Source organism: Bombina bombina, chromosome 4, assembly GCF_027579735.1.
Source record: "Bombina bombina isolate aBomBom1 chromosome 4, aBomBom1.pri, whole genome shotgun sequence".
Taxonomy (NCBI): Eukaryota; Metazoa; Chordata; class Amphibia; order Anura; family Bombinatoridae; genus Bombina; species Bombina bombina.
The window spans coordinates 1192698074-1192712982 of NC_069502.1; the positions used below are offsets into that span (position 1 = coordinate 1192698074).

At 41.8% G+C, this 14909-nt stretch overlaps 1 protein-coding gene across 3 annotated transcripts in view; it reads left to right on the top strand.

Annotated features, from left to right (window-relative positions):
* The first annotated feature begins 3094 nt into the window (after positions 1 to 3094).
* Positions 3095 to 14909, top strand: part of MOCS1 (molybdenum cofactor synthesis 1) — a 255798-nt gene continuing 243983 nt past the window's right edge. For all 3 annotated transcript variants that reach the window (XM_053712667.1, XM_053712668.1, XM_053712669.1), the window contains exon 1: positions 3095 to 3295. In XM_053712667.1, the coding sequence (XP_053568642.1) occupies positions 3191 to 3295 (105 nt within the window). In that variant the 5' untranslated portion in view covers positions 3095 to 3190. The remainder of the gene's footprint in view (positions 3296 to 14909) is intronic.

The following is a 14909-nucleotide window of genomic DNA, read 5'->3' on the forward strand; positions in this document are numbered from 1 at the left end:
TGTGTGAGTACAGTATATGCATGATGTAAGTGCTTGTTACTAAGTGTGTGAGTACAGTATATGCATGATGTGAGTGTCTGTTACTAAGTATGTGAGTACAGTATATGCATGATGTGAGTGTCTGTTACTAAGTATGTGAGTACAGTATATGCATGATGTAAGTGCTTGTTACTAAGTGTGTGAGTACAGTATATGCATGATGTAAGTGCTTGTTACTAAGTGTGTGAGTACAGTATATGCATGATGTAAGTGCTTGTTACTAAGTGTGTGAGTACAGTATATGCATGATGTGAGTGTCTGTTACTAAGTGTGTGAGTACAGTATATGCATGATGTGAGTGTCTGTTACTAAGTGTGTGAGTACAGTATATGCATGATGTGAGTGTCTGTTACTAAGTGTGTGAGTACAGTATATGCATGATGTGAGTGTCTGTTACTAAGTGTGTGAGTACAGTATATGCATGATGTGAGTGTCTGTTACTGAGTGTGAGTACAGTGTATGCATGATGTGAGTGCTTGTTACTAAGTGTGTGAGTACAGTATATGCATGGTGTGAGTGTCTGTTACTGAGTGTGAGTACAGTGTATGCATGATGTGAGTGTCTGTTACTGAGTGTGAGTACAGTGTATGCATGGTGTGAGTGTCTGTTACTGAGTGTGAGTACAGTGTATGCATGGTGTGAGTGTCTGTTACTGAGTGTGAGTACAGTGTATGCATGATGTAAGTGCTTGTTACTAAGTGTGTGAGTACAGTATATGCATGATGTGAGTGCTTGTTACTAAGTGTGTGAGTACAGTATATGCATGATGTAAGTGCTTGTTACTAAGTGTGTGAGTACAGTATATGCATGATGTAAGTACTTGTTACTAAGTGTGTGAGCACAGTATATGCATGATGTAAGTGCTTGTTACTAAGTGTGTGAGTACAGTATATGCATGATGTGAGTGTCTGTTACAGTTACTAAGTGTGTGAGTACAGTATATGCATGATGTAAGTACTTGTTACTAAGTGTGTGAGCACAGTATATGCATGATGTGAGTGTCTGTTACAGTTACTAAGTGTGTGAGTACAGTATATGCATGATGTGAGTGTCTGTTACAGTTACTAAGTGTGTGAGTACAGTATATGCATGATGTGAGTGTCTATTACTAAGTGTGTGAGTACAGTATATGCATGATGTAAGTACTTGTTACTAAGTGTGTGAGTACAGTATATGCATGATGTGAGTGTCTGTTACAGTTACTAAGTGTGTGAGTACAGTATAGACATGATGTGAGTGTCTATTACTAAGTGTGTGAGTACAGTATATGCATGATGTGAGTGTCTGTTACTGAGTGTGAGTACAGTATATGCATGATGTGAGTGTCTATTACTAAGTGTGTGAGTACAGTATATGCATGATGTGAGTGTCTGTTACTAAGTGTGTGAGTACAGTATATGCATGATGTGAGTGTCTGTTACTGAGTGTGAGTACAGTGTATGCATGATGTGAGTGTCTGTTACTAAGTATGTGAGTACAGTGTATGCATGATGTGAGTGCTTGTTACTAAGTGTGTGAGTACAGTATATGCATGATGTGAGTGTCTGTTACTAAGTGTGTGAGCACAGTATATGCATGATGTGAGTGTCTGTTACTAAGTGTGTGAGCACAGTATATGCATGATGTGAGTGTCTGTTACTAAGTGTGTGAGTACAGTATATGCATGATGTGAGTGTCTGTTACTGAGTGTGAGTACAGTGTATGCATGATGTGAGTGTCTGTTACTAAGTGTGTGAGTACAGTATATGCATGATGTGAGTGTCTGTTACTGAGTGTGAGTACAGTATATGCATGATGTGAGTGCTTGTTACTAAGTGTGTGAGTACAGTATATGCATGATGTGAGTGTCTGTTACTAAGTGTGTGAGTACAGTATATGCATGATGTGAGTGTCTGTTACTAAGTATGTGAGTACAGTGTATGCATGATGTGAGTGCTTGTTACTAAGTGTGTGAGTACAGTATATGCATGATGTGAGTGTCTGTTACTAAGTGTGTGAGTACAGTATATGCATGATGTGAGTGTCTGTTACTGAGTGTGAGTACAGTATATGCATGATGTGAGTGTCTGTTACTAAGTGTGTGAGTACAGTATATGCATGATGTGAGTGTCTGTTACTGAGTGTGAGTACAGTGTATGCATGATGTGAGTGTCTGTTACTAAGTGTGTGAGTACAGTATATGCATGATGTGAGTGTCTGTTACTGAGTGTGAGTACAGTATATGCATGATGTGAGTGCTTGTTACTAAGTGTGTGAGTACAGTATATGCATGATGTGAGTGTCTGTTACTAAGTGTGTGAGTACAGTATATGCATGATGTGAGTGTCTGTTACTAAGTATGTGAGTACAGTGTATGCATGATGTGAGTGCTTGTTACTAAGTGTGTGAGTACAGTATATGCATGATGTGAGTGTCTGTTACTAAGTGTGTGAGTACAGTATATGCATGATGTGAGTGTCTGTTACTGAGTGTGAGTACAGTGTATGCATGATGTGAGTGTCTGTTACTAAGTGTGTGAGTACAGTATATGCATGATGTGAGTGTCTGTTACTGAGTGTGAGTACAGTATATGCATGATGTGAGTGCTTGTTACTAAGTGTGTGAGTACAGGTTGCGTGAGAGCATTTAGATCACTAAATACAGACATGAGTGTTTGTTACTTAGTTTAAATACATCATAGGCATAATGTGAGTGCTTGCTACTGAGTACTGCCTGAGTGTGAGTGATGACATCAATAAATATATAAAGTGATTGTAACGGCTACAAATATCAAGCTTCACCTAATGTACTGCAGAGAACAGTTACGAATGTGAACTTCAACCTCATAAACAAAATCTATTGTAACTACAACACCCGGCATGCAATGCGGTGGGGGTGTGCGACCTTATGATTGGCTAAAGTGTGAATAGTAGCCTATTGATTGGTTAAAGTGTGCTAAGACGCTAACTGGCTGTTAGGAACCTGATGATGCTGATTGGCTGTGCAGTGTCTCTGTATGATGATTGGTTAACTTGTGACTGGATGCTCGCCGATTGGCTGCAAAGTGACAGCCGTGAAGCTCAGTGTTGATGCAGCCCCATGCTACACCCTGGCTGGCAGTCGGGCTGTGAGTGCGGCCGCTGTCGGTATCACTGTGGGCTGCTGTAGGGCTATGGCGGTGCACGGGACTCGAGTGCGCAGGCTGCTAGCTGGGAGCTTCTTGCAGGTCTCCAGGAGGGGCTGCGTGTCCGGCGCGCCTGCTGTGTCAGCCACCCAGGTGAGTGTGAGAGGAGGTATGGGGGCTAGTACCTAAGTATATGTTAGATGTGTGTGTAAGTTAAATTGCGAAGATTATCTGAGGTTGAATGTTTGTGCTAGAGATAGGGTCAGGGAATAGGTTATGTGGCTGACTCTGTGAGAGTGACCTGAAATGACTGTGTGTGTATTTGTATGAAAGAGAGTGGTGAATGTGAGTTAGGAAGGGAGAGCTGTGGGTGACTGTGTACTTGTTAAGACAGAGAAAGATAGTGCGTGTTAGAGTGAGTCTGTGAGAGAGGCAGTGGGGGCAGAGGTGACAGAGAAGGGTGACTGTGTATGTGTGTGATAGGGGGCTGAGGGTGACTGTGTATGTGTGTGATAGGGGGCTGAGGGTGACTGTATGTGTGTGAGAGGGGGCTGAGGGTGACTGTGTATGTGTGTGATAGGGGGCTGAGGGTGACTGTGTATGTGTGTGAGAGGGGGCTGAGGGTGACTGTGTATGTGTGTGAGAGGGGGCTGAGGGTGACTGTGTATGTGTGTGAGAGGGGGCTGAGGGTGACTGTGTATGTGTGTGAGAGGGGGCTGAGGGTGACTGTGTATGTGTGTGAGAGGGGGCTGAGGGTGACTGTGTATGTGTGTGATAGGGGGCTGAGGGTGACTGTGTATGTGTGTGAGAGGGGGCTGAGGGTGACTGTGTATGTGTGTGAGAGGGGGCTGAGGGTGACTGTGTATGTGTGTGATAGGGGGCTGAGGGTGACTGTGTATGTGTGTGAGAGGGGGCTGAGGGTGACTGTGTATGTGTGTGAGAGGGGGCTGAGGGTGACTGTGTATGTGTGTGATAGGGGGCTGAGGGTGACTGTGTATGTGTGTGAGAGGGGGCTGAGGGTGACTGTGTATGTGTGTGATAGGGGGCTGAGGGTGACTGTGTATGTGTGTGAGAGGGGGCTGAGGGTGACTGTGTATGTGTGTGATAGGGGGCTGAGGGTGACTGTGTATGTGTGTGATAGGGGGCTGAGGGTGACTGTGTATGTGTGTGAGAGGGGGCTGAGGGTGACTGTGTATGTGTGTGAGAGGGGGCTGAGGGTGACTGTGTATGTGTGTGAGAGGGGGCTGAGGGTGACTGTGTATGTGTGTGAGAGGGGGCTGAGGGTGACTGTGTATGTGTGTGATAGGGGGCTGAGGGTGACTGTGTATGTGTGTGAGAGGGGGCTGAGGGTGACTGTGTATGTGTGTGAGAGGGGGCTGAGGGTGACTGTGTATGTGTGTGAGAGGGGGCTGAGGGTGACTGTGTATGTGTGTGAGAGGGGGCTGAGGGTGACTGTGTATGTGTGTGAGAGGGGGCTGAGGGTGACTGTGTATGTGTGTGAGAGGGGGCTGAGGGTGACTGTGTATGTGTGTGAGAGGGGGCTGAGGGTGACTGTGTATGTGTGTGAGAGGGGGCTGACTGTGTATGTGTGTGAGAGGGGGCTGACTGTGTATGTGTGTGAGAGGGGGCTGACTGTGTATGTGTGTGAGAGGGGGCTGAGGGCGGATGTGTGTGTGTGAGAGGGGGGCGTGAGGGCGACTGTGTGTGTGTGTGAGAGGGGCGTGAGGGCGACTGTGTGTGTGTGTGAGAGGGGGGCGTGAGGGCGACTGTGTGTGTGAGAGGGGGGCGTGAGGGCGACTGTGTGTGTGAGAGGGGGGCGTGAGGGCGACTGTGTGTGTGAGAGGGGGGCGTGAGGGCGACTGTGTGTGAGAGGGGGGCGTGGGGGCGACTGTGTGTGTGAGAGGGGGGCGTGAGGGCGACTGTGTGTGTGAGAGGGGGGCGTGAGGGCGACTGTGAATGAGAGGGGGGGGCGTGAGGGCGACTGTGTGTGAGGGGGGGGGCGTGAGGGCGACTGTGTGTGGGAGGGGGGCGTGAGGGCGACTGTGTGGGAGAGAGGGGGCTGAAGGTGACTGTGTGGGAGAGAGAGGGGGCTGAAGGTGACTGTATGTTTGTGTAAGAGGTAGGGCTGAGGTGGCTCTGTGAAGGGGGATTGAGGGCAACTCTGTGTGTGAGAGAGAAGGGGCTAAAGGGTGACTGTATGGAAGAAGGCTGAGAGTTACTGTGCGTTTGAGAGGGGGGGCATTGGGTGACTGTGTGAGAGGGGCACTGAGGTTGACTAATATATGTGTGTGCTGGGGGATGAGGGTGACTGTGTATGTGTGAGAGAGGGATCTGAGGATGACTGTGTGTGTGATTGCTGGTCTGGGGGGTGACTTTATATATATATATATATATATATATATATATATATATATATATATATATATATATATATATATATATATATATATATATATATGTGAGATGGATCTGTTGATGACTGTAGTTGTGTGAGAGAGGGGGATCTGAAGGTGACTGTGTGTGAAACAGAAAGGGCTGGTTATGACTGTGTTTGTCAAAGAGAGATAGAGGAGACTATGATAGAGAGATAAGGAAGTGTGTTTGAGACAGAAAGAAAGAAATGTGAGTGACTGTGTTCTGAGAAGGACAAACAGAGTAAAAGGCTCTGAGAACAGAGTTTGTATGTAGGAGGATCAGTTGCACAGGAGAGTGAGAGGAGAACGGTATGTTGTCAGTGTGAGACAGGTGTGTGCCCCAAGGCAGAACATGCAGTGATCAGAGATGTCATTGCAGAAAGAATGGGATACATGCAGGAATTGTTTGCAGTACTTCTCCATATTAGACTGTTCTCTTTAAACAAAGCTAAGTTCTTGCTGCACTGTGTAAGTTTACAGTGCATCCAAAGCAAAGTGCTGTTTGAAGAGAACAGTCAAATATGGAGCAGCTCTTACAAAGCAGCAGTGTATTTATTGTTGACTGGCTCTCAGGGATTTTTTCAACCTTGCCCCCTTAGCCTTTCCCGGTCTGCAAAGCTTTGACTTATGAATGTAAGACGTTCTTGTGAGCAATACACATTTTTATTACTACATTTTATCTTCTGATGTTAGACCAAGAGAAAAGGAAACAAATGTATTCAAAAGACATTTTAAAAACTAGCATTTCTTTTTTGTCTGCAGCTAATTTGCAATGCTGCACTATTTTATTACTCTTTAAAAATTGCTTTATTCTCCAGCCACAATAGAACTGCTGCTTTTATGTCACCACCTAATTTAAAATTGAATTTTATTTCAAAATGACCATCAGAAATGTTTTCACTAAAAAAATCTCATTGCAGAAAGTGAATACAATTTCTGCCTTTGCGGGGGTGTGACGGGTCCTTAGCATGATCATCACCCAGTAGGTTAGCCCATGCAAGGGCTGGAGTCTGCTCCGCACTAAAGAGGAGACAAATAAACACAGCCCTGAGAGGGTTCCATAGGCTCCATAAGTTTGTTTGCTGTTAGATAGGGGGGCTATCCACTGAACATGAGCATGCTGCCCCTCTGCATCTGTGTACCTGAGATGGGGGGGGGATTCTAAGCTTGTTTGTAAAGTTGTCTCATTTAGTTACACTGTGAATAACTCACAACATTGTGCAATGTATTCTTGTCCCCTCCCAGCAGTGTAAGCGTCATATCCAGAGGCAGGAATTTTGGCACATTTCACAGAACAATCTGTTTTTCTGTCTCTGCCTGTTTCATCAGTAAACAAATTAGCTTGATCCCTTATGACTGAAACATCTTACTAAAACGCGCAGAACTGCTTGCAGGGAAGGCTGCTATGTTCAGAGTACAATGTATTTGGCTACCAATAAACCCATTTAGAATCCGAGCGATCAGTTTGGGGTTACAGTGTTACTTACACATTCACATTGACTATTTTACTTAATTACATTCCGAACTGTTTGTAAAATCAGTACGTTAAGGTAACACCTCTCTCTCTATCACCTCATTAGACCTCTTTGTATCATACAGATAAAGAATTAGACTGAACAAATCCTTATTACAATTTTTTTTGTGCAGTGATTGGTCTCACCTTTAGAGCAGTGTGATACGTTCTGTTCACCAGCAGTAACATAGAATGCACTCCGAAAGGATGCTGAAGAGAGGTGTTGCAATATATGCAAGATATCTGTGCAGAGATCATCCGTGTGTGAAGAACGGCCTCTTCAGCTTTCACTAAACTAGTGAAGCTTGTGAGCTCTGCATGTCACACCAGTGCCTAGTTGGCCAGCTCTGCTTTTAGTTGACTGTTTTTATAATCAATAATGACCATCTTCATCACAGGTGAATACTGTTCTAGAGAGCTGACAGGAGCTCCCAATGTCTATGTAACTCCTCTCATTGGTCACCTGTAAGGGGGTCTCTTTTTAGGGATAAAATCAGGAACCTCAGAATAAGACAGGGAGTAAGATGAAGAGGGAATACAACAGACAGCAGAGAGGAAAAGATAAGTAAAATACTTTTTTTTTTTTTAAACTTTTTTTTTATTTATTATTTAATTATCTCCATCACAAAAAAAAGGAAAAAATGAACATAGACTTCAGCGCCTCGCAGGGCCATAGATACATAGATACATAATGACTATCCAATCAGAGCATTCTACTATACATATCCAGAGAAAAAAAGAAAAAGTGGATTATCATAAATTTACTGTTGTCTATCAGTATAGCATAAAAAGACATTTGGAGAAAATTCCCTTTTCTAAATCTTATTTTAAAACAGACATAATGAAAGGTTCAAAAAATAGATCTATGCTATTACCGAGAAATAAGACATAATCAAATGAATACCTAGACTAAGCATAGTCAACTAAATTAAACACTTAAAATACAAACGGAACAAAAAGAGACGAAACAAAAACAAAAAACAGAACAAAACAGAAGAGAGAGAGAAAAAAAAAGAAGTCACCCCCTCTCCCCACCTCAGCCCATCCATCATCAATATCTTTAACTGGTTAGGAAACTAACTTGTACTTCTAGGATTAACCATCCTTCCCAGATGTCGGTACCTGTCTGACAGTACTAATTGCTGGAATAAAAGAGAATCCTGTAAAGGGGATATAATCTGACTTTGTAAATGTTCTGATAGTGACATTATATTATATAATATATATTATAACCATTTCCCATTTTAGCAAAAATGATTGCAGTTGATTATCAAAAAAGATCGTCAGATCTTTAATATCTATTGTTAATTGGAGTAACATATTCCTTGTAAAGGCTGCAATACTGGGTGCATTTTTATCCTTCCAGCTACATAAGATCATCTGTCTTGCCACTAATTTAGCTGTATTAATTAACTGTTTATTCATGATCTCTTTCTCTTCAAACAGAAAAATAATTTGTTCTACCCTAAGTTTAACTTTAGAAGGTAAAAACTTGTTCAGCCAATACTCTACTTTGCACCAGAAATGTTGGATCTTTGGGCAAAAATAAAAAGCATGGATCAAGTCAACTTCGGGGGCGCTACATCTTGAGCACTTCACAATTTCCTGTCTCTTCCATCTAGATATCCACCAGGTAGTTAAATAAGCTCTATTTAATAATTTGATATCGGATTCTCTAAATGAAATTACTCGTGTATATTCAAGGATCAATAAAAAACTCTTTTTAAAGTAATCAAAATTTAAATTTCTAAAATCCCTGCGCCACTTGATATATAAATCTGATATTTTTTCTTCAGCTTCTAAGGATATTATGCTTTTATATAAGCAAGACATTGAATACTCCCCAGATTGATAGATATTAATAATTGAATCTAGAAGCCCCGAATTACTTGTACTAAAATCTGTCAGTTTATTGGTATCGATAAAATGACGTACTTGTAGATATGCAAAAATTTGTATGCTTTTTAAGTTATATTCTTTAACTAAAGAGTCGAAAGTCTTGACCGTTTTGGTTTGTGGGTCTATTAATTGGACGACTCAAATTAATCCTTTTTTTATCCCAGTCATAAAAAGCGGGTGTTTCTATACCACTTATAAATTGTGGGTTTCCCCTTAAAGGTAAATATTGTGATATTCTATACTCTAAATGTAGGGTTTGGCATATTTTCTTCCATGCTTGTGTGATATTGTGCACAGTATATTGAAAATTAATTCTTTCGGATGTCTTTGTCACAGGATAGTGCAAAAGAGCTCTAAGAGAGAGGGAAGAAATTGCATCCTCCTCACCTTGATAATTAGTAATATATTCTGTACCTGTTAACCAATCTAACGTATTATTTGCTAGGCAGACCCAATTATATAATTTCAGATTAGGGAGGGCTAGCCCCCCGTCTACTCTCAAGTGTGCTAAAATATATATATTTTTTTTTAAATTATATTTTTATTGAGGTTATGAGGAATGTACAGCATAAATGAGATAACATAAACCATAAATAACAAGAACACAAGAGACCTTTTACAAGAGTAATATAACACAATGTTTTTTTCCTTTTCTCTCCTTTTTTTTTTTTTTTTTTTTTCCTTCTCATTTTAAACTAGCATTTGAAACCTCTTTTTTTAAATAAGTTTTACAATTGATTCCTCTTTGGTTTAAAAGGTCACTTTTGGACCTATGCAGACTAATGAAAACTATAGGGAGGAAATTAGGTTCTGGAACGGTCACTTTTGGACCTAATTGGAGGGTGGGGGGGCAAATCGGCAGACAAGAGCTGCTCTGTAAAAAGGTGGGAAGGGAGAAAAAAGGGCCTTAATATAATACTCAATGTTAGGGGCAGGATGGAGTAATTCTATAACAGAGGACTAGTATGCTCAGATAGCCATATCTAGGTAGATGGGTAATAAATAAGTCTAGGAGGGAATCAATGGGGTGGCGAGATGAAAAAAATTAGTAGATCACTGGCAGAAAAGGCATCTTTCTTTAAAGTAGTGCTTAGGGAGGAAATTGGCGGCTATAGGGGTTTAAAAAAAAAAAAAAAAAAAAAAAAGACAACATCATAGCACCTTGCAGAAAAACAGTATCTTGTACTTCTAATTTTATAAACTCTGTCATGCCTAGTACTGGAGGTTTAGCTATTCATAGAGCATGTGGGTAGTTCAAAGCTCATGGTAAGTGGGATAGGGAGTGAGGTATGTTAGAACCCTAAAGTCTTGGGGAGTATGTTATCTAAGTTGACATGGGGAAACTTACCAGGAAGGGGTCATTCAAAGGGAGAACGAGAGCATGAACATCTGAATGACACAAAGGCCATTAGTGGCTGCAACTAAAAACTAAGATCACCAGTCACTGTATTAGCTATATATTATACTATCACACCTCATCTACATCTAAATCAAATTTAGTCCTATAATATACCTAGAAAAAAGCCACAGGATTCATAGGGGAGTTAAGATGTAATTGGCATACCATAGTACACAAGGTACTTGTTTAAGGAAGATCTAAATTCTCAGGGTGAGTGTGTGGAGTGTCTATCCGATTAGACTAAGCCCTGGGATAACATACCATAACTTCTGCCATGAAATGTAGGGAACAAGTGGAGTGGAAGGCTAAGCAAAATGTCTCCAAAGGCAATTTCTGATGAAGTATCATAGATGTGATGCGCATGTGCAAGGAGTTATACAGTCTGACCACGGATTCTATCTAATGATAATTTTGCGTACATGTCTACTAGTAGTTTTCTCCCTACATAAGAGCACAATTAAATAGATATATATGCATGTTAAGAGGCAGTCTGTCAGCCCGCCACACAGTAAGGCAAATCAAACATTGCAACCAAAAAACAAATAACGTATGATAATACAAAAACAGATGCAAATGTCCACATTCAAAGGTTAACCCTTAATTTTGCGCATAACATGTATAACTAAGCTGTTCCTGAGTCTAACCCACACCGGAGCGGGTCCGGTCTGGTCCGCTATAAAATATGTCCCACTCTTTGCTAAATCTAGTGCCAAGGGCTATAAATACCCGGGATATCTCTGACTTGAGCCCATCTGGAGTAATAAACATCAAAGTCTCTTTCTGCTCCTGCGATGACTCGGGGGCAGTGTGGCTGTGAAGAAACCCCAGGTGACCCGGGCAGGAGCCGGCCGCATCTCCCGACCAGGACACTGGGGATGGGAGGGAGCTTAGCATTTCCTGTATTGGGGTTGAAATAGAGATAGATGGTGGAGGGCAAGTCAAGCTTTCCGTGTCTGAGAGCAAAATAGTGCTTGAAGTCCCGGGTTCCTGCGAGGCTATATCAGAGTGGAGCAAATGGTCTGCTATAGACGCCTCTGAAGTACGTGTGAAGAGTCCTGCTGCGATAACGTCCGGGGTCTGTATAAACTCGTCCGGTCGACTGGGGGGGCTCTGATTGTCTGGTAGGTGATGCGTAGCTGGGTTAGGGGTAGCAAACTTAGCTTGTGGAGATCGGGCGCCATCTTGTACACGGGCCTCGATGATGCAAGCTTTGAGACCAGCAAACCCAATGTCCATTCTCCGACCTAGATCTAAAAGCAGAGTTTCCATGTCCAGTTGTGGATCTTCCATCCTGCCAGGCAGTGTTGTAAATGGGCCCGTTACACCCGGAAACCCGGGGGAGGGTAGATGATGAGTTATAGGCCGTCTCCTTATCCAAGCCGGTATATGAAGTAGAAGTCCGAGATGCGCAGGCTTATAACAGTAGAGTCCTCTGATTCAGAAAGTTCTCCAGCTACACACTCGGGTTGCCTAGCGTAGATCTCGAAAAGGCTGAAGGAGATAGTGGAGGATCAGATGCAGAGAACGGCCAAGAAGTTGTTACTGGCTAGTTCAGGTCCTGGGTAATAGCAGAAGCTCATCTAAGTTCAGTTCAGGGATACCAGATAAGAATTAACAAAATGCTGTGAATAAAGGGCGAAATAATAGCCGTATAGCATGTAAAACTTGTAAAATTAGATGTATAGTCCCAGGAGCTTCATGAAAAGCGACCGATCATGGCCTCTTCCTAGCCACGCCCCCCCGTGTGCTAAATTTTTAAGTGCAATCCAAGGTTTCCCTTTTCCCCACAAACATTGTAAACATTGAGTATTAAAATTTTGTAAGTTTTTGACCGGAATAAAGGCCGGGATATTCTGCATAAGGAAAAGAATTTTGGTAAAAAAGCATCATTTTTCATAAGGGCTACTTTTGCCGATAAAGATAATGGTTATTTATCCCAGTTTTTTAGAGAGCCTATACATTTCTGCCAGATGGTAAGATTATTCAGTTTATACCAGTCAATCAGGTTTTTTGAGAGGACTATTCCGAGATATCGAATTTTCCCAGATGCTTGTTTAAATGGATTTAAAAAAAAGACTATTCTTTTTTTTTTTTATTAAATAATCCATAGGATTTCTGACTTATTCAAGTTTATTTTATAGCCTGAAAATTTACTGAATTCATCGATTGAGTCAATAATAATATTTTTTTCTAGAATTACTTTAACCCCTTAATGACCACAGCACTTTTCCATTTTCTGTCCGTTTGGGACCAAGGCTATTTTTACATTTCTGCGGTGTTTGTGTTTAGCTGTAATTTTCCCCTTGCTCATTTAATGTACCCACACATATTATATACTGTTTTTCTCGCCATTAAATGGACTTTCAAAATATACCATTATTTTCATCATATCTTATAATTTACTATAAAATTTTTTATAAAATATGAGGAAAAAATAGAAAAAAACACACTTTTTCTAACTTTGACCCCCAAAATCTGTTATACATCTACAACCACCAAACAAAAACCATGCTAAATAGTTTCTAAATTTTGTCCTGAGTTTAGAAATACCCAATGTTTACATGTTCTTTGCTTTTTTTGCAAGTTATAGGGCCATAAATACAAGTAGCACTTTGCTATTTCCAAACCACTTTTTTTCAAAATTAGCGCTAGTTACATTAGAACACTGATATCTTTCAGGAATCCCTGAATATCCCCTGACATGTATATATTTTTTTTAGAAGACATCCCAAAGTATTGATCTAGGCCCATTTTGGTATATTTCATGCCACCATTTCACCGCCAAATGCGATCAAATAAAAAAAATTGTTCACTTTTTCACAATTTTTTTCACAAACTTTAGGTTTCTCACTGAAATTATTTACAAAAAACTTATGCAATTATAGCATACATGGTTGTAAATGCTTCTCTGGGATCCCCTTTGTTCATAAATAGCAGACATATATGGCTTTGGTTTTGCTTTTTACTAATTAGAAGGCTGCTAAATGCGACTGCGCACCACACATATTATGCCCAGCAGTGAAGGGGTTAATTAGGGAGCATGTAGGGAGCTTCTAGGGTTAATTTTAGCTTCAGTGTAGTGTAGTAGACAACCCCAAGTATTGATCTAGGCCCATTTTGGTATATTTCATGCCACCATTTCACCGCCAAATGCAATCAAATTAAAAAAAACGCTAAATTTTTCACAATTTTAGGTTTCTCACTGAAATTATTTACAAACAGCATGTGCAATTATGGCACAAATAGTTGTAAATGCTTCTCTGGGATCCCCTTTGTTCAGAAATAGCAGACATATATGACTTTGGCGTTGCTTTTTGGTAATTAGAAGGCCGCAAAGTGCTGCTGCGCATCACACATGTATTATGGCTAGCAGTCAAGGGGTTAATTAGGTAGTTTGTAGGGAGCTTGCGGGGTTAAATTTAGCTTTAGTGTAGAGATCAGCCTCCCACCTGACACATCAGACCCCCTGATATCTCCCAAACAGCTCCCTTCCCTCCCCCACCCCACAATTGTCCCCGCCATCTTAAGTACTGGCAGAAAGTCTGCCAGTACTAAAATAAAAGTTTTTTTTTTTTTTTTTTTTTAAATACATCTTTAGCATATTTACATATGCTACTTGGTAGGATCCCCCCTTAGCCCCCAACCTCCCTGATCCCCCCCCCAAAAACAGCTCTCTAACCCCCCCTGCCTTATTGGGGGCCATCTTGGGTACTGGCAGCTGTCTGCCAGTACCCAGTTAACAATATTTTTTTCTCTTTTTTTTTTTTTTTTTTTTTTTACATTTTTCTGTAGTGTAGCTTCCCCACGACCAACCCCTACCCCCACCCCCTCCCAGATCCCTTAGATTACTTTTTGGGGGCATTTATTCCCCCTCTTCCTCCCACTTACTACATGATTATTTCTGTAGTGTAAGCGGTTCCCACCCGCTCCCTCCCGTGCACGTGCCCGCCCGCCGATCTCCCGTGTCTGTGCGCGCCCCCGATCCCGCCCCCCTCTGTGTATCTGAAGCCATCGATGGCCGCCCACCCGCCTCCCACTGCAGCTCCCACCAACGATTGCGGCCATCGATGTCCGGTGTAGAGAGGGCCACAGAGTGGCTCTCTCTGCACCGGAGGGGTACAAATTGTTATTGCAGGATGCCTCGATATTGAGGCATCCTGCAATAACCGGAAAGCAGCTGGAAGCGATGAGGATCGCTTCCAGCTGCTTTCTAAACCGAGGACGTACGCCATACGTCCTCAGGCGTTAACTGCCTTTTTTCTGAGGACGTATGGCGTACGTCCTCGGTCATTAAGGGGTTATATAAAAGAGAATATCATCCGCATACATAGATAAAATAATTTTCTTATTTCCCAACAAAATCCCTTCTAATCTTTCCCTACAGAAATTTACTAAAGGTTCCAATGAAATATTAAACAGGAGAGGTGACAACCGGCAGCCCTGTCTAGTTCCTTTCTGAAGTATAAGACTGGGAGAGGTTATACCATTCATATTTATATACGAAATTGGCTTTTGATATATTAGTTTAATATAATTGGCAAA